The sequence below is a fragment of the Oxyura jamaicensis genome, chromosome 4, assembly GCF_011077185.1.
Source record: "Oxyura jamaicensis isolate SHBP4307 breed ruddy duck chromosome 4, BPBGC_Ojam_1.0, whole genome shotgun sequence".
In the NCBI taxonomy this organism is placed as follows: Eukaryota; Metazoa; Chordata; class Aves; order Anseriformes; family Anatidae; genus Oxyura; species Oxyura jamaicensis.
The window spans coordinates 14,258,673-14,284,062 of record NC_048896.1 but is presented as its reverse complement, the minus strand read 5'-3'; the positions used below and the strand labels follow the sequence as shown (position 1 = coordinate 14,284,062).

The window sequence follows — 25,390 nt, the reverse complement described above, 5'->3', positions numbered from 1 at the left end:
ATGTTTGCTACCCTGTCTTCGCTTTAAATTTTCTCTGCTTTAAACAATAACCAAAAACATTTTTAAACTGCACATTAAACTGCAATTAAAAACCATTCTTAAAGCCTTCAAACCTGAAATTGAGAATTAAAAGGAATAGTTCAAACACTTTCCAATCAAACCTTCCGTTCTGACTATTTGCTATTTCTTGATGGAAAAGCACTTCAACCAAAACACTTCCTCTACTCAGATTCAAATTTATGTTGTTAAAGAAAACAGCAGTGTTGACATAATTAGTTTTTGGCTTACTATATACGGTGTTTAGACTATGCCCTGGATTCTAAAATAAATACAGGACCTGAGCAAGCTTACGTAAGAGACCAGCAAACCAAGCTCGGGTAGTATAAGTGGCAGGGACTTATGCTGTGTATGACAACCATGCTACAGCTCCCTTCTTGCTTAAATGACAAGGTAAAGTCCATATGTGTTTTAAAGGAACAGTCCGCATGTGTTTACCTTTTAAAAATCAGGCAACACTTCCACATTTTAGTAAATAAAATATGAAGTTGTTCCTCTCAGTGATAGGTCTATGAATAGAACTACTCTAGCTTTTTCTGTAAAACTGGGGACTTTAAAAACCCTACTAAACTTCTGGTTAAGGGGTCCTCACTGAATATAGTGCTTTCACTGATACAGCTTAAAAAACAGCTAGGGCTCATTCTTGGCTGAGACTGTAAATGAAAAGTTAGACTAGTTATTGCTTCAAATAACAGAAAATGAAGCAACTCACTATGATGCAAACAGTATGTGAGAGGTACCACAGTCCAGAGAAGCAAATGTAGTGCTGAGAGCCAGGCCCTTGTCACTTCCCATCATTCCTACTTTACTACAAAGAATGAAAAATGCTCTTCATGTCCTTCACAAATGAGGTTTGGGCAACTAACTTCCTTTCTGTGAGTTAGTTCCTTCACAACAAATTTTGTTGCATTACTGTAGGATCTAGGATTTGTTCTTCATTCCTTTTTCTAAAATACCTGAAAAAGCAGCTCACGTGTAATGTTTGTTACCAGTTGTAGTTCTTTGTTATGCAAGCCAAAGAGTAAAGAACACAAAAAGTTTAATTAGCAAACAACTCTCCACACAGACTTTGTTGGTACAAGGTAGTTATATGTACATCTACAAACACATACAGGTTCTTTGGACTATGATTTTTAAAAAATATATTTTATATGACAATGTGAACAAATCTGGAAAAAAACAAAGTACTTCAACCTTATGTAGAGGTAGCTGAACAGTACTCTGTTCAGTGATATGAGCATAATAACTTAAATTTCAGTTCAAGTTCATTACAGTGCACAAAAAGGATGTTTTTACAAACAATGGATTATACAAGTCCACAAAGAACTTATTTAAAATGGCTTGATAGATATATTTCTGGCACTCTTGTAACCACATAGCTTGATGGAATTAAATTGGACAAGTATATGGTGCCAAATTAAGACATCTTACACAGAGTCTCTTCCTCCTCATTTTTGTACTTCTCCCATCCCTCACCAGGGAATTATAGAAGCTATTACATTGTTTTTGCTACACTTCTGCTCTGTAAACCTTTGTTCTGCAAATTTAAAGATTTAAAGGTGCATATGTGTATATTTATAAAATATATGGCTATGACTCTCTTAAAAAGATCAAGAATGGCAATAACAGAATACAGGCACTTCTATGTGAGGGTTACTTTAGACCTTATGAAACTCCACCATTAGTAAGCACTTCACATGACACCTGGATGAGGAAGTCAATGTACTAGTTCAGTTTTTCTTTTAAGTATTATCCCTCATTTTAATCCTGACTAGGCAGTTCAGTTTGTACCCAGACAATATTTACTTAGCAAAATGTTTCAGAACAGTGACTATGCTAAACTATCACCTTTTTGTACCTCTAAGACTTTCATTGATTTATTGGGCTTTGGAGTAAACTCCAGATTAGATCTTAAACTATTTGCTGCATCAGTTACAGGCTAGGTTGTGAAGCTGGCAAAATAACTGACCTCAACCCCTGCTTAGTTTTCAGCTAATGAAGAACTCAGGGGACTGGAGAGCACTACCCAAAGAACATATAGTTCTAGTGGGGTTTTTATGCATCAAAAACCCTGCAGTTAATTTACATATTTTTTAAATAAGTTTGTGAACATGTCCTCCATTTCTAAACACTGTGTTTAATTAAGTACAACTCTTGTCTGTCACTAGTTTAAACACCAGTAAAACTTCAGCACCAAACAGAAATCATTAAAAAACCATCTAAAACAAGACTTAGTTTTACAAAGCTTTTTCTACAGCTCAAATTAAGCCAGACCTGCTACATCCAAATCCCCATGACATTATTTTTTTTTGTAATTAAAATAATCTTTGGATTAAGAAATCCATGGTTCAGGTGTTCTGTTTGCAAGCAGTCATACAGGACGGAAGCATAGGCCAAGCAATAGGTCAGCCATTCAGTATGACAGCTTCTATGTGTTATTGCTACAAGCCAGTGGAAGAGAAAATATCAGATTTTTTTTTTTTTTTACAGCTAACACTAGAATGTCAATTAGATTTAGCATGATAATGGTCTAACACACAGGTGCTACACCATTTTATCATTGTGTTATTAGCACTACCAAACTACTTTCTATAACTGTACGAGTTCACTTTCAGAGTTGATAATTTTTCCTGACTAATCCAGTCCTGCCTCCAGTTTACTTTCCACACAGTTATGCAAGCCAAGATAATAGCTACTTTCATAGAAGCAACTCCCCATAAGTTATTGCTACACAAAGCAACATAAGTTACTATAAATGTTAGAAGTTTGTCTATGTATGGGAATGAAAAACTACCGTGATTTCTTCCCCCTCAAGTCATCTGTTTTTAATTAGAAGCTATATATATGTACAGAAATTTGGAAGGGTGATACAGCCAGCCTTGGATATTTATTTTAATCTGTTTTGTTAAATACTTCATCTATGGAAGGGTGAAAAGATTTTTGATGAACACAACCATATCTCACAAATGCAAGTCTAAAGCTTTCACAAAGTCTCCAGATGTTTGAATGGTTTACCATGATATTCACCAGGAGACTGGCATTTAGTTTGTTCTACTAGGGGCTTTCCTCTCCATCACAGATTTATTTTTTAAAAAAGGGGGACTCATCACATTTTTATGTGAATTGAAGAACTTCTGTTGACTGTAGTAAGCCTAACTCACTAATCAAGGGTCAATGGAAAATACCTTCTCTGAAGGACGAGCAAGAAGCCTATGCATTACTTATGACCTCATAACAAAATCAATACTTCTGACCGCAGAGGAAACGTAGCCTTACAGAGTGCCTTTTTTTTTTTTTCCTTGAAATCAGTCAGCAAGAGTGGTTGAAACAAAGTAGGTACCTAGAACAAAGTAAGAAGCATCAATAAAATACTCCCCCCATTAAATTTGATCAATGCCATTTCTATTATTGAAGTGAAGGTATTTTTAAATCTGGTTATCTGTTTACTTATGCCTGTAATAAATGTTGCAGTTACATCCTTGTATTGATTACTACAACTACAGAAGTCACCCATACTGTGGCATAACTAAAGAGTTTTTTAAACCTCATTACTTAAACAACCATCTCAACTCACTGAAGGCTAAGGCTACTCCTTGTCCAGCTTTTACTGGACAGCTTTGTGTTCTCTAGGAAACTTGTTTCCTCACATTTTCTTTTTTTCCTCTGAGGGAATTTGCAGACTACCAATTAATCTAGGATGTGTGGCCACAGAGCAGTCCCAGACAGAACGGTACTGTACATGTACTGATGAACTTTATGTACTTGATCTGTTGTCTGTATGCAGGTCAACTGTATGCATTGTATGCAGTAGTTCCAGTGTTTCCAGGCTACACCAAATACACTGGGTGTTCACAATACAGTGCATTTATACGCAAATTTCTAATTAGAAAATTGACAGCTTTACTCAAACCTAGTAAAGAAAGACAATATTTGCTTATAAAATCAAGGATCCTTTCCTTGGCAATTTCTGAATTAACAAAATAGGCAGAATATGAGTATGCAGAAGATGTAGCGTGCAGGGAAAAAAAAACAACACATAGTAAGATCAGTGAGAAAACAGTAAAATAGATATTTAAGGTCCTTTTCTCACAGATATGAGGAACTAAGTGCCAGCTTATTTCTTTGGGAGCCATGTGGGCTCCTTGTTATGCATTAATACGTAATAGTTTAAGGAAGAATTATATTTAATGCAGCTTCATTTCCAAACAAGTAGGAGTCACTTTTTGACTTACGAAGACAAATGCTATAGCAGGTCTCAGCCACCATACACTTGTTATTGTTCAGAACATGTATGTATTTCTATACATTGTTCACAGAGAAGCATGTAAAGTACCACCTACAGAAGACGTCAGAAGTGCAGCAATCTAGCAGTATGGAAACAAGTTGTAGCATTTCTAGAGTAGCTAAATGCAAATACAGAATACATCTTCCATTTGCATCACAAGGCTGAAATGTGTTTGTCTTCCATTCTTTCTTTGGTACCCTTATGGAAAAGTCCTATAGAATTTAACAAGAGGGGGAACAAAGATAATTTTATGGAAAGTTAACAGTACAGAAATTACTCTTAATAGATGTTTCTGATGAAATAATGATGGGGAAAACACAAACATTAAATTCTACGGCATTTTTCCATAAAGGCATGGAATGGCAATTGGTGCTATCCTGGGATAAAATAAGGAAATTTGTAGCATTCCACAACAGTTTCAGGGTTTTGTTTTGTTTCTTTTTGCCACTGAAAACAGTAGCTAGGAATAAAAGGCCCTGTTCTGCTCACGCTGAAAGTGGTAGACAGAAATCAAAAAGCCAAAAATGTATACAAACTGTTGATTTAAGCAACAACAAAAGAACAGAACAAAACACCTAAGTTACTGCTATTCTTATTTTTGCCCTGTTTTTACCTGCTTTACAGCTAGAAGTGATCACCCAAAAATGCACTTGTTTTCCTTAGGGGTTAAGTTAAACTACTATTTAACAACACTGACCAATCTCTGTTAAGAGAAATGCAGTGTCTGGGTAGAGATTTGAAGCTAACAGAAGCCTGAAGATTGGGGTGAAATAAATAAATAGTATTTATTACATTTTCCTTCTCATGTGATACAAACTGCCCTCTGAGTCCTGTGGTTCAAAATAACCCTCCCTCCACCCACACACACACTCCAAAACCAAGTCCCAAACACTTACGAAAAAAATAAAGCTTATCTCAACAGTAACAAGAGTAGTTGTAAAAAAGATCTATGTCATATCCTACAATGAAATGATACCAATCCTTCCAGTTTCATTTTTAGGAGTAGCCACTGAGTGCAGCTCACTCTTTAGCAGTTGTTTGTAGCCATCATCCTTTCTTGCAAGGAAGGGTTCAGATATAAATTCAACTCCAAGATATTCTCCATTCTTTGCAACATTAGGGGATGGAACCTTCTGTCACCCAGTTCCCACTGCCAACAGCTGATCGATACCTTGGTTTAGTCAAGCATTTAAACACCCATTCTTAATGTTAAGTATGTGCTTGACTGCTTTGTGGTATCAGGGACCTAGTTGCAAGCATAGGATCAAGCTCCAACAACTGTGCATGAATTATCTCAGAGTCTGTGTATACAAAGACTTCATGGCAGGCTGTTTCAGGAGAAAAAATTCCTTAGGCTACAGTAGAACTGGGGACAAGTAGAAAAACATTCAAAGTACTTGAACACAAGTATTTGAAAAGTGATCAAAGCAGTTTTTGTGCACTGCCAGAATCATAATTTTCCCCCCAGTTGTACATACAGGGTAAAAACACTAAATAAATAGAGCAGCTCACGTTCCTTTAGAGAATGAACACATAAATAATACACACTTTGAAACAAAAAAAATCATAGTGCAAAAATAAATTATCAAACGGAAGTTGTGAACATTATTATACACAATGCTATATAAAACCTGAACCATTGGAAAAGACTTTGCAGTTCACTGTAATAATGCATAAACATTATTAATTCTGCTTCACATTAAGCTGCAGTTTATCCTTTATCCACTACAAAAAATAAAAATAAAAATAAATTAAAAACCTCTTAAGCTTTTTAAAAGGTTTATGGCAAACAAGATCACTTTTTGTTCTATCACATTTGTTATTAATTTAGCAGTGCAGTGATTGAAAAATCATCTCAGAGTTCCAAATGGAAACTACTGAAGTATCCATAAGCATCCCTTGATCTTTATAACTCATTTTCTTTGAAATTCAGGCTTGGAACATCCTGACACTTAAATCTGTAAGACATTATTGCAGTTAGATGAAGTTACAAGAAATACTCTACAGTCAAGTACTGTGGGAGACTTCACAGCTCTCCTCACCATCACCGTGATCTTGTACGAGACATGAATGTAAGGACACGTCTGATGCCATTCAAGCGGTCTTTGAGGGATTTCATGGCAAGGAAAGGGAGCTGAGCTCTGTTCTCAAGTGGAAGGACAGCTAGGACCCACCAGCACCACGCTGGCCCATTAGGATTAGCCTGAGGTAAGGGGAAGAAAGCAAAAGTTAGGATACATACATATATGTGGTATGGTCTTGGTTTTGACCATTTTTCTTTGAAAACACAGCATTTTAGTAACTGTCTAGCAAGCAGGTTATCTCATTGCCAGCCTAATGGCTTGTGAGCTTGAAACAGAAGTTACAGCCAAGTTTCACCTTTCCTAAAAATGGGACATTGAAGGCAGAAGTGAGATGCATTACTATTTTTAGCAACAGTTTATAAGTTTGACTTTTTTTTTCCTCTTGTTAATTATTGATCTAGTCCTTTGGGATACCTGTCTCCTTCATAGTTTAATATTTTAAACCTCGCACTTTGTATTTTACTTTTATTGTTATATTGTTATTTTAGGATCTCTATCATTTGCAGTCCTTTAACAAGAGTAACAAGTTTCCTCCCCTATTTTCTCTTACACATTTAATCTGTAAAGTAGAGTAGGCAAAAAGACATTTAAGCGTTAAGCGTGGTTGGATTAATACTGTAGGTTAAGTTACCATCATTAAATATGAGCTTTCTGTTCACAGTAGTGCTACTACTGGTGCACAGCAACATAATCCAGATACTTTGCTTATGCAGGATAAATGCAGAGCATTCTTATTTTCATCATAAAAGACGATGCTTCACAGCTTATCAGTTATCCTTGCTATTTCTGTCTCTAGAAGTTACATAAGCCACGGATTCTGGGTACCTGTGGGTCAGGATCCTTAGCTGGCATCGGACCAAAATGACTGAGAATTCGACTTTTGAGTGCCTGCTTGAGCGAGTTAAACCACGTATATGCCAGATCATAGACAGAATCGTGGAGGACAAGTAATGCAGCATAGTCTTGTCCTTGCACCTGAAAGGAGTAAAGAGAAGGGGGAAGGTTACTGTTAGTTCAGTTTGCTGTTAGGGAAGGCAAAACATTAATTTAGGGTTTTCTGGGGTGGGTAGAAGAAAAGAACAAAGAATGCCAAGAGAATTCCAGTATAAATCATGAAAGGTGGGAATTTTTCCCCCTAAAATCAAACTCATTTATCAATTACTTCACCTTGTTATACTGTATTCTAAACCAAAGACAGTAATTTGCAGAATAAACACTTCTGGATTGCCATATGAAAATATATTTTCTTAAGAACCATACAACAAAATAAAAGGTTATGAAAATAGTTAAAGCTTATTTATCACCTCCTCAAAATAGCAATTTTATCTTCCCACTTAAAACAAAGGCTTATATCAGGCAGTATACTTTGCCTTTTTTAAAGCAATAACTAATGTAAATCATTCTGAAGGTATAGTAGACCCAACCCTGCTCCCTCTTACCTGAAGAGAAGTTTTCTAATTTGCTTTGAAGCAAACAGGCAACTCGCCCCCTCCCCACCATCTTTATCAACTGCAGTTACTCTGTCTAAAAGAGTGGGAAGATCTCATCCTGGATTCACTTAGTTTCTAAAATCCTCTAGGAAGAACGTTCTTCAGCATATGGGCACTGTGTGCGCGTACTTGTGGTAACTCTTATATTCCTCATCTTTAACCATGAGCAGTCAGTAAATACCAGTTTGATTTAATAGTAACTGTTCCACAAAACATGAGTCTGCTTGAAATATTTGCTTAGAATTTTAGATATTATACAGTTTAAATGAAATATTTTGGATTCACCTTTTGATCCTCAATGTACTCAATGTCTGCTGTATTATACCCATCACGCTGGCTGTGCTGTATCACCTTAAATCTCCTCTTGCCGATGCTGTCTACAACAGAGCGACCATCAGCAAAGAATTCAACGTTTCTTATCTCCAGAATGCAGCCATAGTCTGCAAACCTATTTAAATCAGAACAAAAGCAAGTGAACAAGTCTTAATCTCTCCACCCTTAGTTCCACAGAACTGCCATACAGCCAGTCCCTACCAGAAAGGTACTTACTAGTGTCAGCTAATTCCTATTGTTCAGAGAACTGATCTGCTATAGCTCAAATTATTCAACAATTGTTTTCAAAACTATCAGGAATATTCAGGCTGTCTGATCTGATTAACACTAACTGTATGCTTTGAAATACAAGGAATTTCTTATGAAATTCAAAGTTATACAGCCCAGAAGCACACTTTCTCCATAACTCTAGTATTTTCAATCAGGACAAAAGAACAAATGCAATTCAGAGTAATTATGGAAGGACTATGACATCTATAAACAAAAAAAGTCCCAGATTTTCAGCAGATTTTACTTTGTAGGTGTGCATTTTGTGTATGTCATACCTTGTAGGTATGACATACCTACAAAATGAATTACCTCAAAATGAGGTATAAGAGCTATATACATAAACAGACATCAAGGTCAAAGCTAATAAGACTGACTGTAAAAGGCTCAATGTAAATGCTCAGCCAGTCCTTATGAAGGTCCTGTTCTACCTCTGCAGCCTCCAATGTATTCAGAACTGTGAGGATAAGTGTATCCCAATTGCTTAGACATATTCCTAATTTAAAGAACAGCATCTTACCTTACTGTCACAAGAAGTCAAATTTAAATGGCAAAGTGTTAAACAGATTTAAAAACAGTAGAAAATACGCTTCCTTTCCATGTATTTTTAAGAGGTCTACGGTTCTACTTTGTATAAAATGCACTAGCTCTGTGCGTTTCAAGAAAGATGGGCAGTCAATAGTAAGAATCCAACTGCTCAAAAGAGAAACTTCAGTCTTCTCAATGTCTTTAACTGGCATGATTAGGTAGAAGGTCTTTCTACTCAAGAACTATCACAGATGTCTATAGCGATGGACCTTTCTGCACCTCTGTCCAAAGGCCTTGCTCCACACTAAGTGGGGTAGATCAGATGGTCCAAGCACGCAGCTACTCACTTACCCCTTTACAGGGTCACTGATGCACATCCCAAATTGTTTGGTGCCGGTCTCCATGCACCTTCGAATCATCAGGCGGTAACATGGCTCAAATATGTGCAGAGGGCACGGGACTGTAGGATAAGCCATTGTGCAGACAAATATAGGAACATTCTTATTTAGGCTGTAAGAAAAGACAAACCAGATAGGATGCTTAACCAAAACACTCACAAGGTATAAAATACATTTTATACAAGAACATTCCTTAAAATTATTATATCTGCAAATAAATGGATTATTTATTAAATATTATTTAATAATTATTAATATTTTATTGACTTATTTATTATAGTAATAATTTAATATTTAATAAGTTAAATATTAAATTTAGAATATTATTAGTGTAGTAAGTAAAAGCTAAAACTTTCTCTTTAAATTGATTATCTGACTAGTTATTATGCAAACTGGTATACTACTTACTAGCAAAAGAGGTTTTAGTTACGCTGTCTGGTTTTGCTAGTGAGAGCATTAAAGCATCTCTGCTATTCTCTGTATTTATTTTCCTTATTCCCACTTCTTCCCTACCCAGTAATTTCTGCCCCTCAGCCTGTAAGACTACTTCCACCTATTGTCTTACTCTGTGGCTTTCACAGAGGGCCACTGAGAGCAGCTACATTGCTTTATACCTTGTTTATAAAGTAACATCCCAGATTTCTTCTCCTTCTACTTATTGTTTAGCACAGTGTCCAGTTCTTATGCTTACTCAAGGCACAACTTCACCTGGGCCCTATTCTTTTTGAATCACTGATACCAAGGAAGAAGCTCTTTTGTCAGCATCTTAGTTTGTGCTCCCCAGCAGCAGGAGGCATTTGTTAGCTAACAGCAGTAGTATTTAACACTGAGTTTTAAATAAATGGTTTACATACTTGGAAAGCTCTGCTATTTCTTCTTCATAAATCTTTCTTCTTTCGGTGAGTTCCTCTGGAAGATATCTAGCTATTAACTCCTCCATTAGTACTGTTTTACAGTATTTCCTCATAGCCAAGCACTGCAGTAAAAAACAAAACCAAAATAACCAGAAACCCTTATACCATCTAGCATTTCAAAGTGTATGTGGCCTATGCACAAGGTAGTCAGTCATATGTTTGTTCTGTTTCTGTTTGTCTCTATCACATCAAAACTATCTTTTAAGTTTGCACTGCCACTGAAGAGTTGTTTATTGAACTATTCCTTATGTTAGGGACGTTATTTTAGACAATCTGTAGGTGAGCTGCCTTCCCTTCCCAGATCTCCCAAATACAGGCCTGGTTGTAAGGTTTTAACAATGGAGATTATCCAAGCTCTAAGTCACAAGAATCACAAGGGCATTTTAGAAGTCACCTTTTTCTTCAGTTAAGCAATATTACTGTTGAGTTTGGAAGGTTCCTCAAGGTGCTACTTGGTCCTATCCTGTGCCCTTGAATTTATGCTGACAACATCCAAACATCATTACCTCTGAGAGCCCTTCTTTGCACAGGGGACATTTTGGGTTGTGATCCAGGCATCTCTCAAGACATTTGAGGCAGAAGGTATGTCCACAAGGTGTAGTGACAGGTTCATAGAAGAGCCTGGATTGGAAAATCCAAAAGACAAAAAAAACAACAATATCGTGTACCAAAGCAAAGAAAAAGCTGTTACCAAAAAGCTTTGCATTAATTCACTAAATTTAGCTACTGACTACTCCAGGGATAAAATTGTTCCTTGCTTTTCATGTCTTCATCCAACTTTTGTCTTTATTCAGCTTACAGACTTAATTATTGTCACCTAACATGGAAAAAGCAGCCCATGAACTCAGATTTCAGTGAATGTGAGGAGGAAATACTGCCTTTAAGTTCAGATAGGCCAGGACTTGATTATAATCAACACAAGCAATAAATAGAAGCAGAAGTTGGACCATCTAACTTTTTCTGATGAAATTGAGCAATGCTTATACAACTATTAGTGTGGAAATCATGTGGTTATTTGTATGGGTAGAGCAAAGCACAAAACAGCTATTTGCAGTAATAGCCCACAAGTTGTTACAATGAAATGTATTATTACAAACCTGGACTGGGAAAGCAGTTTTGTTGGAATAGACAGTTTTTAAAACCTTCAAATGATTGTTTTTCTGGAAAAGCAATGATATTAAATTCATGTTTCATCTAAAAAAAAGTATTTAAATGTATAAGGCCAGGACTTTAAAGTATCTTCGTATCTAACCTTTACCCATTTCAAGCACCTCTGGGACCCCTATTTTCATGTAGAAAATATTTTTGGCTTATTATAACTGTGATGTTGTACAGTGATGTTTCCTTGCAAGTAAGTACCTTAGAGAGATGTTGATCATTTAAATAATCCTACTAAATCTAAATAACCTTTTTAAAATACAAAACATTCAAAACTATAAGTTAAATTGCTTGGCATACAATATACTTCACAGCATATTGCCTAAACATTTTAGGGGCTCAAATACTAGTCTAATTTTAGTTTATCAAGTTTATCAAAGCAGTAAAGTTCTATTTTACTTGTGGAAATTATAAATATGTAAACCCACATTTATTAATATCTTGAACAAGATGAGTGTACTTAGGAGCATAATTGGCTCTTTACAAGATTGCTATTGCCATTTTATTAAATGTCCTTAGTTACTATAAATATTGACATTTAAGCAAGGGAACATATGAAGAAGCATCTAAAATGCCACACCTATTATTGCAACTTGACTGTATAATTGAAAACCCTTATTACTTGTTTGTTTCGTGAACAGAAACCTCACTGCCTTACCTTATTGCTTTGAATTATGTGAAATACCAAATTCTACATTATGCTTCAGTAAGAACTGGTTTGCATATGTAATTTTGTAGTGACTACTTGAAGTGTTAGCATCAATAGAAGAAATTCCTGTTAAAATGCATGATCCTGCTCTGGCTCACTGTAGCCAGCAGCAGCTTTTTCCCAGTGACTGATGGACCTGGATCAAGCCTTGTGACTTGCAGAAAGCAGCACTATATAAAAAGGCATCTTGTGACATCATTTCAAGCTATTGTAACAGCAGAAAATGAGTGTTCATGCCTGCTGAGTAATGCTCCCCCATTTCTTATCAACATATTCCTTAGAGCATTGCTTTTTATTTTCTGTTTGCTGCTGGAGTGAATGTAGATCAATAACGTTTTGGCCACCCTACCAGACAAATAGGCTAATAACAGTTCCTGCAGTTAATTGTGAATAGGTCAGTAGGTTACTAGGTAATTAGTCCAAAGCATCTCAGGATCCAAATCCCTAAAATACATCTGATGAACACAGCAGGAAATAGTTATGATCAATCTGCATTAATAACATCAAAAAGACCTTGTGACAGCTTCCCTTAGCGCAAGCCTTCATAATTGCAGTGTTACAAGACTGACATCCTTCTAGATGCAAGGCCTGTATTTGTGATTGCAATTATAAGATCAGCACTAACAAACACTCCTGTACTGTCACAGAACCAGCAATCCTCAAGCTAAATTCCTTTAAGAATGTATTTTAGTCTGTTTCTGATTAACAGAAGATGAGAAAGTAGCGCTACTTAATTTCATTAAAAGCACTGAAAAGTGCTTTGTGGACATAATCATAAACTCAAAGCCAGATAAGACCAACTGTGTGGCTTTCCGTTAGAGGAAAGTTTTGTTCTTCACAGTATCAGGTGTTCTTATAGTCACATAAAATTTTGGAGCATGTATTTAGCTGTAGGCAGTTATGGGTAGAAGGGACAAATCTGATTTATTCCAAGCAGAAGCAAGTTTTAGCAGTTGTTCCCTCAAAGGTTTCAGTTTCTTTGAAATAAATTGAAGTGCTCCCCCCTACCAGCATGTAACAAAGCAAAGAAAATCCACATTTCTCCAGTCACAGACCTTCAGAAAAAAGCCTCTTCATGGATTTATCTGATATTCAAGAATTTGAATTATTGTGCAAGACAAATCCTAACATGCTTTGTTGATAAATCTGAGTAATTAAAAAGATAAACGTAAGCAATGCTTTAATGCAGAGATCAAGACCCCTGTGAAACACATCTTCCCAGTGTTTCCTTCACAGTCAATAACGGAATCTCATTTCTTTTTAGACAAAGCAAGCAGTAAAACATGTGCTTGACAACTGTTTTTTCGTTATTTTGTTTTCTAAAATCAAAGTCATTGCATCCTTAAGAGAAAATCTGTTAATTAACTGAGAGAAGAGATCAAAGTGTAGTGATAGCCGTAGTAAACTAAGGAATTCAGCACATCTGTTAAGTAATAGAGAAAAAAAATCATGCTTGTTTGCTTGCAAGACCCTCCTATTGTAATAACAGGAACACTAATTTAAATGCAAACTTGCTATATTGATCATACTTAATAGCTATTTTGTGTATTATATAAACACTATATATGGCTCTGTGAATTCCAAAGGATGAACTGTGGTCAAGTGCACTGGGTCAGTGGGTGGGTGTAACTGGTGAGAAGAAATTTTTCAGACACCTCCACTAACGTGCATAACCCTTCAGTGACCTCATGTGTCCTTCCCAATCATTAATCTGGGGCAGAGGGAAAAGTACCTATTCATACCTATTCACAGTGTTCAGAACCAAAGGTCTAGAAATGCATTAGTGGAATAATAATTATAATAAAGGTTGGTTTAAAGTCAGAGGGAAAACTACATACCAAGTAAGCTAGAAAATCTCTCGACTGAAAATGGAAAAGAGATTCAGTTTAAAAGCTAACAACATCCACAAGGAAATAATGGATACCTCATACACAGAGAGCAGTCCAGATCTGATGGATCCACAGATTCAAATGGAATATGTTGCCCAGTGCCATTTCCTTTAGTATCAACCACATCTAACAATAAAAAAACATATTACTGTATGATTGGACACTGCTACGTAAGCATAACCAGCATCTGTACATCTACAACCAGCATCTGATATTTAAACATGCATTATATTTACTTGCAAGTTACTGAACCATTGAGCATCATTACAGTAATTTCTACACAAAGCATCAAACTCAGCTTTGGCACAAATAAACACACCTCAATTTTGGTGACATTATGCCAGCTTACAGTGGGTTGAATTTAGCCTTGCATTAACAACATCAAAATATATTTTGTGTTGAAAGCCTTAAGTAGGACAAGTTTTTCTGTCATTCTACTCTACAACCCACACTGTGAAAGAGGGGCAACAAACAGAATTAATGCTTAAGCATAATTTTTCTGTATTATTTTTAATGGATATGGGAAGTGCCAGAAGTACACGTAACATTGATGTTCCTTAAAAGATTCAGAGCTCTGCTGATAAACAAACAATTGACTCAATGTTCTTAGCTACCTTTTAGACTAACATAATTTTTACAAGGAAAGTTTGGACCCTCTTCTTAAGTTCCATGTAAGCAAAAACTCCAGTGATTGCATGTCATGGAACTTATCCTGTGTGCAATTCAACATACCTTTCTTCATGAGCTTGCAGGGCACCTCAGTACTTCTCACCTCCTCTGAGCAGCCCTTCCTTTTCAGGAGGTTGCGCTTATCAGAAATTAGAAAGGCAGACTCTGCAATGGAGGTGAGTTTGTTCTCCTCCTCTAAGCAGTCCTTTTTACTCTCTGTAATTTGTATGGATTTCCTCAAACTGCCAGAAGTAGTTACATCTGATTCTTCTTGAAGGGGAAAACCCTTTTTCTGTTCCACATTTACCTGTGTAAAGAAAGGATTGACATTAGAATATCAATCTTCCATCAACTCGGTAAGGAAAAAAAAAAAAAAAAAATCAAACATGTCATAAGTCTTTAATATTGTGAATCACCAGGAAGGACTTTGTCAGTCAAGAAACAGCAGTTTAAGAATTACTCTGTCAGGGCTTGATTTCAAAGAAAAATAAATGCCAACTATCTTCCCCTCCCTCCCCCAGTATCATAGAGTATTTTCAGCCTTTGTGTGTGGCTTTATACTTTGGTCGTGAAACGTGATTCAGGCAGAGATCTGGCTAAATGTCAGGTTAAATACATTGTTATCGCTTAACCTAAGGAAAAACACATTGTTTCTATCATAAGGATAGTATTAGCCATCAAAACAACCAAAACTATGTGAGTTTCATTCTAAGGAAACAGTATAAACATGCAATTTAAAACAGAAAAAAAAATGCACAGCTTCCTTCAGAGACTTCTTTTGCAAAGAGTAAAATAATCATTCTTTATCCTGCTATGGCTACAGAACAACCTGTGAGCAGCCTCTTCATAGGACTTCACCTATCAGCTTGTCACACCAACTCCCCAGATGAACTTGAAAGCAGACACTGTGGATTGTGATCAGGATGATGTTTTACATGTAGAAAGATGAGTGAACTGTCCCTCAAACGACTGACTTCATGATTGGCTTGTATAAAGGGATTTATTTTCAGAGTATCCTAATAGCCTTTCCAGAAGGCAAGGTCACTGATTATTCTTAACAGTCTCAACAAGGCTATTCAAAACCTACCGTTTTTGTTTGTAGGGCCTAGTCAAGTTTTCTCCTACATGTACAGTCTATGCAGATCCTATCCTCAAAGTTCAGGTTTTAATGAAGCAGAAGTGGTCCTGCCCAAACCTATGAATTTAAACCTCTACAGCTGTTCACTAAACTCTGGCTGTGAAAACCAAGTTAAGGGCTCACTAATATAAATTATGTGACTCTACAGTTATCTCTAATCAGCCTATAGAAACTAAATGCAGGATGGCTTCATTGCTGACACAGTCACAGTTCAAGCTAAAACCCTGTATTTGAGTATTTCAAGGCCCTTAGGGTATCTCAATCCGTACTTCAGAGGCTCTTTTCTACTACCAACTACTCAGAAGAGTTAAAGACAGCAATAGTACCCACTCAGCTCTTACATAAAATTTGTAAGAACAACAGAGGGCTTCAATTAAAGAAGCAGAAGTCAGTAAGAGACTTCAGTAGGTCCACATTGTTAGTTGTATGTTCTGTAACACAGTACATCTGAAAAAAATGCATCGTTCCATCTCCCAGAGATGAAAAGGAAAGAAGGCTTCCCCACATGAACATAAAACACACAGCAAAATTAAGAACCACACATCAGACTTGATCTTTACCTTGAGCAACCTTTGTAGGTTATGGCTGGTGCCTCCAGATCCCACTGAATTTAGGAGATTCCCCTTTAATCTAGAGTGATGTGACAACAGCTGCAGGATATCTGGTAAGTGTTCCTGAGCATTTCCCGGGATGAGTGAAAACAAACTAAGTAGAAGCTGTGATATAAAACAGAATACTTCACTGCTTAGTTCCTTCCTTGCAAGCTCTAGATAAAAAAGCAAGTAAGGGAATAGCTGACAAGCATCCTTGATTTAAAAACAAAAACATTTAAAAGAGCCCTTTTGTCTAGGATAAGAGAAAAAAGCACACAAGCTAAAGCAATACAGGCCAAGCAAACAGAAGAGACATTTTTGGAGTTAAACAAGCCCATACATTACTAACCATTCTCTAATGGAAACACACACCTTTATCCTGTTTTTCTGCAGTTCAAAGCTCACCATAAATCACTAGCATCTTTGTTTTTTGCAGCACATCAGAAGCTTTCACTGAGTTTACTAAGTACAGAAAGCACTCATCCAACAGGCTTAATCCAAGTTCAGTTAAGTGTTTCTGATTCTATAAATTCTAACTATTTCTAATTCACTCGTGAGAATACAAAAATGTAGGCAGGAAAAAAGTGTTCTCTTCATTGACTAACAGAAAATAAGTGAATCCGTATCAAGTTGCAACTTGTAGCCACTCATAAAGCACAGCTCATCAGATGATTATGAAAGAAACATGAACGGAAAATTCGCACACTTTGAAAACTAATTTCAGCATACAACTGAGGTGATCCTGTTGATGCCCGAGGAAACTGTATGGCAGCTAAGATGGCTTTTTAAAGCCAAAAAGGATTCCAAAGGATCACACTATGTCAAAACTAACACAGACAGACAGTTAACAGAAGCAGAACATCACAGTTACACCCAAATAACTTGGTAAGAAGTAGTTTGACATTGTTATGCAAACAGCCTTGGAAATAACCCAGTAGAATACTGCATCACGGATAAACTCTGTGTCTGATGAGTGCACAAGTAATTCTTTCAGTCACAAGCAGCCCAGTTTTTCCTCAGAACCCCACTGCTCAGAAATCAGGTGTCTTAGATAAAGCACTTTGGAGTCTGAATTTAGAATTGTATCTGTTTATTCCTGCCCTTCTTGCTCTAGTGCACAGGAAGTCTCCCAGCATGACTATGAAAAAAACAAGTTATGATACAATGATGGTGAAAGACCACATGGAAAACACTGGCAAGAAAAAAAAAAAAAAAAGGTCCAACCAAGCCAGAAAGCTAAACAAATAACAATGAGGAAAAAAATCATGGGAAATTAAAGTCTCAACCATATACAAATTGAGATACAAATCTGGCTGCACTGCAGCCAGCCAGGTTATAACTTCTTGGTTACTTTCATGAGCAGTGCTTAACTACAAGAATACTACTGTGCTTTTAGAAAGCTTTTCATGTCACAGCACTCAGCAGCCCAAAGGTTCACATCCCACCAGCCACTGAGAAAAGCATGAGCACACTGTCATGAAAGAAAATTCAGTATAATGAAAACAGAAGTCATACATCTTTATTATTGTAAGCTATTGTCGCTGTGACGCTAAGCCTTTCAGCTACAACAACAGAAAATGATTGATTGTCAAAACACTAATTTCTTAAGTGGTGGGCAAAATAGTACTAGCAGATTTTACAAAACCTCTAAGAATCCACACCAACTTCAGCTGCTGCTGAAAAAAAGGCTCACCACAGGTCTATTTTGTTGCCTTTTTAGCGTTAATTATTAGCAACCTTTAAAAACTATTTTAAAAACAGCTCTTTTGTTGACTGCTTCCTTCCGCGCCTCCTTCACACACCGATACTCAGCACAGCACGACTGGCAGTAGGAAGAGAGCTGCTGCTCCCAAGTGGAGTTTGATGGGTGCTGCGTGTTGCATTCTAGCAGTCAACAGCCTGATACAACATTCAATAGCAACTCCCCCTCTTCTGCACTCTCATTGGCAATACCTTGCTAAGCCAGGAAAGAGAACAGAGGTTTGATTATAGGGAATCACAATAGTCCGTGGGTGGTGATTATTAACAATTGACTTCAAGATTGGTGATGCTAACACCGTGAATAACTGTTTCCACATAGTATCTGCCTAATATGTTCCTTTTTTTTAAACTACCTCCCTGCCTTCAAGAAAGGGATACACCGAAGCCCAGAATTTGAACAACAGCCTGGACATCCCTCCATCCAGCCCTTCACAGTAATGAGAGAGGGGCAGGGGAAAGAATAAAAACTTTTTTTTCTATGACAGGCCACTGAAAATAACATAGTTCCAGATGATTTAGGGAACTTACCTTCTGAGCCTCAGACTTGGCCGTCTTGTTCCCAGTATCTAGAGCAAGGCAGAATAGGAACTCTCTTAAAGCTTCTTCCGTTTTCCCCAGATTAGCTAATGCTTGTCCTTTCCTTAAGTGACCCTGCAACACAACATACCCACAGTTGCAGCTTTCATTCATTTTGTTGTGAGAATAGAATAAAGGCAAGATGAAGTAATAGAAACTCCTTCCAGACAGAGCAAGTTAGGCAGGGATAATTAGCTAAAATAGTCTGTTACACCTTGACACCACCAGTGCCTGCGATTCAAGCTCTTACAGGCAGAACAGGGATATTCTCCAACTCAGGCAGATATAATTCTCACAGCACCTGAGCCCAGCTGATCTTGGAGAAATCTACTTCCCCTACATTAATCTCCTAACTAGCGATTACTTCCTTATATAAAGATATAAGCACAGCATCCAGTTTTTAGAGACAGTTCATGAACTTGAGATTCCTGCAGGTCAAAAACAACAGCGCTAGCTCATCCTCCAGGATGATCACTCTCTTCTTTCACCCTAGGAAGCTCAAGAATATCACGGTTCAATGTCTGTAAGCCACAGGAGTCCAAGAAATTACAAGACAAAGCTTGCCTCAGATTCAGCTCTGACCAAGGCAATGGTTTTCTATCCAGGGCAGCACCAAGGCTTTAAAATACAACTGAAGTCAGAACTTACTTTCAACCAGTACGGCTGAAGTCTGCATGCTGTTTCTGCATCATGCAATGCCTCTTCACAGGCTTTCAAAGTAGAGTTAATCTGGGACCGGTTGCTGTATAGTAAGTGGTCGTTTGGGGCTGTAGAAAATAAAAGAAACTGGTTGATTAACCTAACTTAAAAGTAGTTACATAAGCTTTCTTCCTTAGAAATTTATTTTGAAAGCACATGCTGTTCCTCACAAGTTGTGCATAAAAAAAACAATATATCCAGACTTTAAATAACCGTGTAGTAAATGAAATATGGAAACCTCTTTGTGCAGCTCCAGCCGAAGTGCCAGCTACACATTACATAACCGCAGGAAACATTGCATAAATAAGTGCCGAGACACTTGCACAATAAGTCACCGGCTCTGACCGAGGACCACAAACTTACAGGAGACATTTGGGGTGGCAGAAGGAATGCTGCTATTGTGTAGATGGGAGTTTCAAAAACCCAAGTATCAAAGTTTAGAGGGGCGGATGCGGTTCTCTCCGTGCCACCGGGAAAAGCAGCGCTGCCCACAGGCACCTGTCCCCACCACAGCAGGGCACTGGGGGCCAGCAGCTCGGCACCCGGTGCTGGCAGCGCTCGGGGCGAGCAAGGGGGGGCTCGGGGCAACCCCGCAGCCGGCTCCCCCCTTCCCTCAGCTCCTTACACAACGGGGCCGGACCGCAGGCTCCCGGCTTATGCAACCGCTGCTCTCCTGACCCACTTTCACCGCGGGACGGAGCCTCCCCGCTCTGCCCCCCCCCTTTCTCCCCCGGCCTCACCTAGGCTGAGCGCCTCGTTGTACTTCTGCAGGGCGGCTTGCACCTTCTTCTCCTCGTACAGACGGTTCCCTTCGTGGCGGAGCTGCGACGCCTTCACTTGGCAGGGGAACCACTTGGCCAGCAGGTTGCTGAGGATGACATTGACCCGCGGGAGCTGCCCGCCCGCCGCGCCGCCCTCCTCCCGGCACAGCACGCAGCGGGCCCGGGGCGGCCGCTCCCTCTCCAGGCACTTTTTGCAGAACGTGTGGCCGCAGGGCAGCGACACGGGCTCGAAGAGGAAGCCCTGGCACTTGCGGCACCCGAACACCTCCCAGTCGCGGGGCTGCTGCTGCGGGGAGCCGCTGGCGGCAGCGGGCAGCCCTTCCCTCAGCCGCACGCCCCGCGCCAGGCACTCCACCAGCCGCCCCAGCTGCTCGGCCCGCAGCTGCCGGTGCCGGGACGCCAGGCGGTACAGCGGCAGCGCCTCGGGCAGCCGCCCCGCGGCCGCCAGCCCGTCGGCCCGCCCCAGCAGCGCCCGCCACTCGGGGGCCCGGCTGCCGCCCGCCGCCAGCTGCTGCAGCACCAGCGGGGGCTCCGGCGGCGGCTGGCGGGAGCCCATAGCGGCGGCGCCCCTCAGCGAGGCGGGCGGGCGGGGGGCGCGGCGGGGCCCCGGCGGGCCATGGTGCTGCCGCCCCGCGCCGGGAGCGTCCCGGCCCGCCGCCGCTTATATAAGGGCGGCCACATGATGCGCAGAGCCCGAGCTCATTGGGCGGCGCCCGCGGGGTGTTATAAAACCGGGCGGTTTTGTAACCGTCGTTGCTGCTGAGGGGAAGGGGGAGCCGCCCGCCTCCGGGCTGCACCGGCTGCTGGAGGGGGAGGATTGAGCCCCTCGGTCGGGCTCCGTGTGGTGCCCGAGGGGAAAATGCCCGCCCGAAGGTAGCCCGAGAACACCGAGCCCTGTGGGGGCTCTGCTCGGGCTGTGAGGGCACGCGGGGCGTCGCGCTCCTGAGGTGGCGTCGCTCCCCTGAGGTGAATCCAGGCGGCTGAGGGAGCTGCGGGTGTTTGGGCTGGGGGAAGAGGAGGCTGAGGGAAGACCTTATTGCTCTTTACAACTACCTGAAAGGAAGGTGTGGGGAGCTGGGGGTTGGCCTCTTCTCACAGGTACCTAGTGATAGGACTAGAGATAAGGGCATCAAATTGTGCCGGGGAGGTTTAGGTTGGAAATGGGGAGATATTTCTTCTCAGAAAGAGCAATCAGGTATTGGGATGGGTTGCCCAGGGAGGTGGTGGAGTCACCGTCCTTGGGGGTGTTGGAAAGGAAGGGTTGGATGTGGTGCTTAGGGACATGGTTTAGTAGGTGATGGTGTGACCAGATGATCTTGAAGGTCTCTTCCAACCTTTATGATTCTGTTTTGATGTCAGCTACCTGTGCTGGCAGGACAAGCAGGCACTACCCTGGAAATGCTGGGTTTGTCTGGTATTACAGTGGGACGTATTGTAGACATACACCTAGCCGTACTGGGTTCTGTGTAAAAAAAAAAAAAAAAAAAAAAAAAAAAAAAAAAAAAAAACCAGCTCTTAGGATATGTTTCTTTTATTTAAGACCTGCTGTGTTGGCTGCTTCAACCTGCACATACCCAGCGATTTTCATTGTATGCAAGGCTGGCACTAGTTGTATAACTCCATGCAAAACGGAGTGTAAGGAGAAAATGCCCTGCACTGCCATGGAATAGGAACAGTTGTTTTGAAACTAGTTGTCAGATTGTTTTTGTTTGCAGTTTTACACAGATTTAAGGTCAGAGTTTTCTATAAATGTCCAGGATGCACATATGTACTTATATATATGCTCTAAAAACATATGCCACTTTTCACAATGTCTTAATCCCCTGGAGAGTTTGAAAATTTCTGAGAATATCCTATTAGTGATACTATTAGCCTCCTCACAAAACTGAAGAGCTGAATTAATTTCTCATTTCTTACTTACAGAAGTGTCTGGACTCCCCACCCTGGAGTGTATGAGGTAAGCAGGTATTAAGGGACATGCTGTGTCCTGAGGGGGTCGAATGGATGGGACAAAAAAAAAAAATAGAAGGAGGGAAAGGTCAACCTGACTTTTGTAACTCGCTGTTCAGAGAGGATGCTTGAGAAAATTCAGATGAAGTGAAAAAGTAATTTAAAGCCACTTAAATTTGGGTTCTTAAATCTTAATAGCATAGACTGTACATTAATAATGAGAGCTAGTCTTGTGATGCCTATGTGCTGGCAGTCCTTCAGCTTATACAGAAAGCCAGTGGTCGTCTTTGATTCTTGTGATATTAAGACTTTTGCACCTGCCAAAAATTTGGTTTCTGTCCCTCTGGCTCTTGAATATATGTATATATATACATATATATGTACATATATATATGCATATTTCTTAAAGTTGCCAGGTAAGTCCTTTCATTAGAAAAAGTTTAATTGAATAATCACTGGTTTCAGTAATTCTTTCTCCTGTTGGTTAAGTCAGGCAATAATCCAAAGAACAGCGCAGCCTGGCATCAAATAATTCAAAGAAAGGACAACTGAAGTACTTATAGTTTCAGTTAAGCAATGCTTCAGAACAATTAGGAAGAATTGGCACGTGCTCAGAAGTGTGGGTTTTCCCCACCAAACTCGGACTGTCTAACAGGACATAGCTGTCTTGTTTTCCAACTTCTGTGCAAAAAAAAAAAAAAAAAAAAAAAAAAAACCTTGTGCTATAAAAGAACAAAATCCTTAACAAAAAGAAGAAAAAAAAAAAAAAGAAAAATTTGTTCTTGTAGTCTTGAGGTTGACAGTTGTCTCCATTGCAAAACTATAGTCTCGGGAACCCGTCAGTGTGTTATTTTATAACCATTGTCCTGAAAACCACTATGAGTCAAAGCCTATTCAAGCGAGGGAAAGTGACATAACCACTGGTTACCAGTAGCAATGCAATGACAATCTCTCTATCAGGCATACGCCAACAGTATTTACATAGTTACATAGCAGACACTTTTAAAGAGATAACAATCGTGGAATAAAGGGAGGTTTTCTAGCTGAATGTGAATTCAAGATAGGGAATGGAAATAGATGATCACTGAAAATGTAATCAGGATTTGTGCTCTGAAAGGAACTTCCACAGATTCTATTTACAGCATAGGAAAGCGTCCACAGGGCTGGCTGACAGTCTGATGACTTGGGACTAAAATGAGTCTCAGAAAAGCACTGTGCAATGTACCTCTGGGAATTCTCTTACACCAGCAGGGACGTAGCTGAAACATTTCAAGAGAAAAGGGCAGCTGGGGCTTGTGAGCTGTTGCAGTGGTGGAAGCTGTATGCTTATGTGGATGACAGAATCACAGACCAAAGCCAAAAACCAGTTAAGACCTTGTTGTGGATGGCTTATGGGCACTAGCTCTGTGACTTCTTGGGGAGGAAACCAGTTGGCTCTGCCTCTGCTAGTTCCTGGTGTGCGTGATGTTTGGTAAATGTTAGTACTGTGTGGGGTGTGACAGGTACAGAGTGAACCTTACGCTCGCTAACTTAAAAAGTGCTTTAAAGCCAAGATACGACTTGATTTTTCACCCGTACAACTACAAAATGCATGGTTCTGACAACTTGCCCAATTCTGCAAAGACTGCTTTAGCAAAAACAGCTGTATAAACTGAATGTACATACTCAATCTGGATATGATGTTTTGTTTTTTTTTTTGGGGGGGGGGTGTTATGTAACATTCTGAAAGCATGGAGTTGTCATACATTGATATGTGTTCATGGATTTGGAGCAGCATTGGGTCATGAAGTGTACTTGATTAGAAAGGGGGGGAAAAAAAGGGAAAGCAAACCCTACTTACCTGCATTGTTCATGAGATCAAGAACTGATTTATCCTTCGCTTAAACAGAAGTTAAAGCTAGGAGGTGACTCACTCTGCAAAAGCACATCTCTCTTCTATGATTTTTCTACAAAGGGAGGTTTAATTTCTTCCTCTTAATGACAATGAGTACAATACTGATCTTCTTCCAGCAGTTAATGGCTGGCGTAACAGACAGCATGAGAGCATGACTACATTCTTCAGCCTTCTTCGGGAGCTATAATCTGCATCACAGTTAGAGACCACAAAACCAGTGAACAATCCTGTTCATTTCCCCTCATGAACACGACTAACCAAGTCTGAAATTCTGACATACTCATCCTGAAAAAGCTCCTTCTCCACTGGAAGTAGGGATACTAGAAGTCATGTAACAGGTGAGAAGAGATTTGGACAGATGACCCGTGGAGCTGAGCCAATTAAAACTTGAAGTCAGGAAGCTGCACTAACTTACGGTTAGGTAGAGAACAGGAAGTAAAGATGTGGGTTTTTCTGTGGTGTTTTGCTCCTGAATCTCTGGACAATTTCTAGCAATTATCTTTAACTCTCCTTTTCCATTCTGCCTACTATGCCTACTCCTCCATGCACCGGGTGTCTCTGTTACTGTACACAAATTATTTACATTGAAAAACAATGAAACTCAAGTTCTATTTTGAATGTTTTGACATGTTAATCTTGAAAGAAAAGGCGTATTGTTCCATACACCATAAAGGAAATGAAAGAAAAGGAGTAATGAGGGAATTTATGTTCACATGCCATGGTTAGAAAATCACTAGGATTAAGACATTCACAAACACATTAGCCAGTTCAAATAAATGCATGGCGCCATCAAATAGAGAAAGCAAGTGTATCACTGGGGTTTGTTTTTCAGGGACAAGTACTAGTAGAACCTGTACAAGTCCTTGTTACCTATTGATCCGTGAACATTGCGTAGTAAGAAAGAAGCAGCGCCCTTCTCATGCAAACCTGCCAGCTTCCTAATTGATGACTGACTAGTGATCGGCTTGACAAGACTTTGGGACTCAAAAAGCGAGCATCCCATTCCAGCTGTATCTTTCACTGTGTGATACTGATAAGAGGGACTCGCAATGTGTCCCTAAGCATGACCAAACGTAGAGTGAGCTGGGAAAAATCGGTTCTGTTCAGACACATCCAGACTCTTAGAAGGTTACTTTTATTTTGTATTGAAATGAAAAGACTACAGTCACAAAGGAATTCAAAGGAATTCAAATTCCAGAGTATTTTAATACTGAAG

General features: G+C 39.5%; 1 protein-coding gene across 2 annotated transcripts; it reads right to left on the bottom strand.

Annotated features, from left to right (window-relative positions):
* Positions 1–1,079: 1,079 nt before the first annotated feature.
* Positions 1,080–20,990, bottom strand: LONRF3 (LON peptidase N-terminal domain and ring finger 3). 2 transcript variants are annotated; one of them, XM_035325372.1, is made up of 12 exons: positions 20,289–20,990; positions 19,498–19,616; positions 18,802–18,924; positions 16,480–16,635; positions 14,845–15,088; positions 14,148–14,238; positions 10,863–10,977; positions 10,297–10,418; positions 9,396–9,554; positions 8,202–8,364; positions 7,252–7,401; positions 1,080–6,545 (listed from the first exon to the last, which is right to left on the bottom strand). In XM_035325372.1, the coding sequence occupies exons 1-12, from the start codon at positions 20,884–20,886 to the stop codon at positions 6,387–6,389; spliced, it is 2,199 nt and encodes a 732-aa protein (XP_035181263.1). In that variant the 5' UTR covers positions 20,887–20,990; the 3' UTR covers positions 1,080–6,386. The 2 variants fall into 2 exon arrangements, with proteins under 2 accessions (XP_035181263.1, XP_035181264.1); XM_035325373.1 differs by lacking the exon at positions 16,480–16,635.
* Between the last annotated feature and the right edge of the window lie 4,400 nt (positions 20,991–25,390).

What these genes read in the sequence shown, in the direction of transcription:
- LONRF3 (XM_035325372.1), bottom strand. Translation starts at nt 20,886, where the DNA reads ATGGGCTCCCGCCAGCCGCCGCCGGAGCCCCCGCTGGTGCTGCAGCAG. An exon ending in GCAAAGAAGGGCTCTCAGAG is followed by an intron (nt 10,419 to 10,862) that starts GTAATGATGTTT and finishes TTTTTACTGCAG; the next exon opens with TGCTTGGCTATGAGGAAATA. An exon ending in GAAATAGCAGAGCTTTCCAA is followed by an intron (nt 9,555 to 10,296) that starts GTATGTAAACCA and finishes CTTTTCTTACAG; the next exon opens with CCTAAATAAGAATGTTCCTA.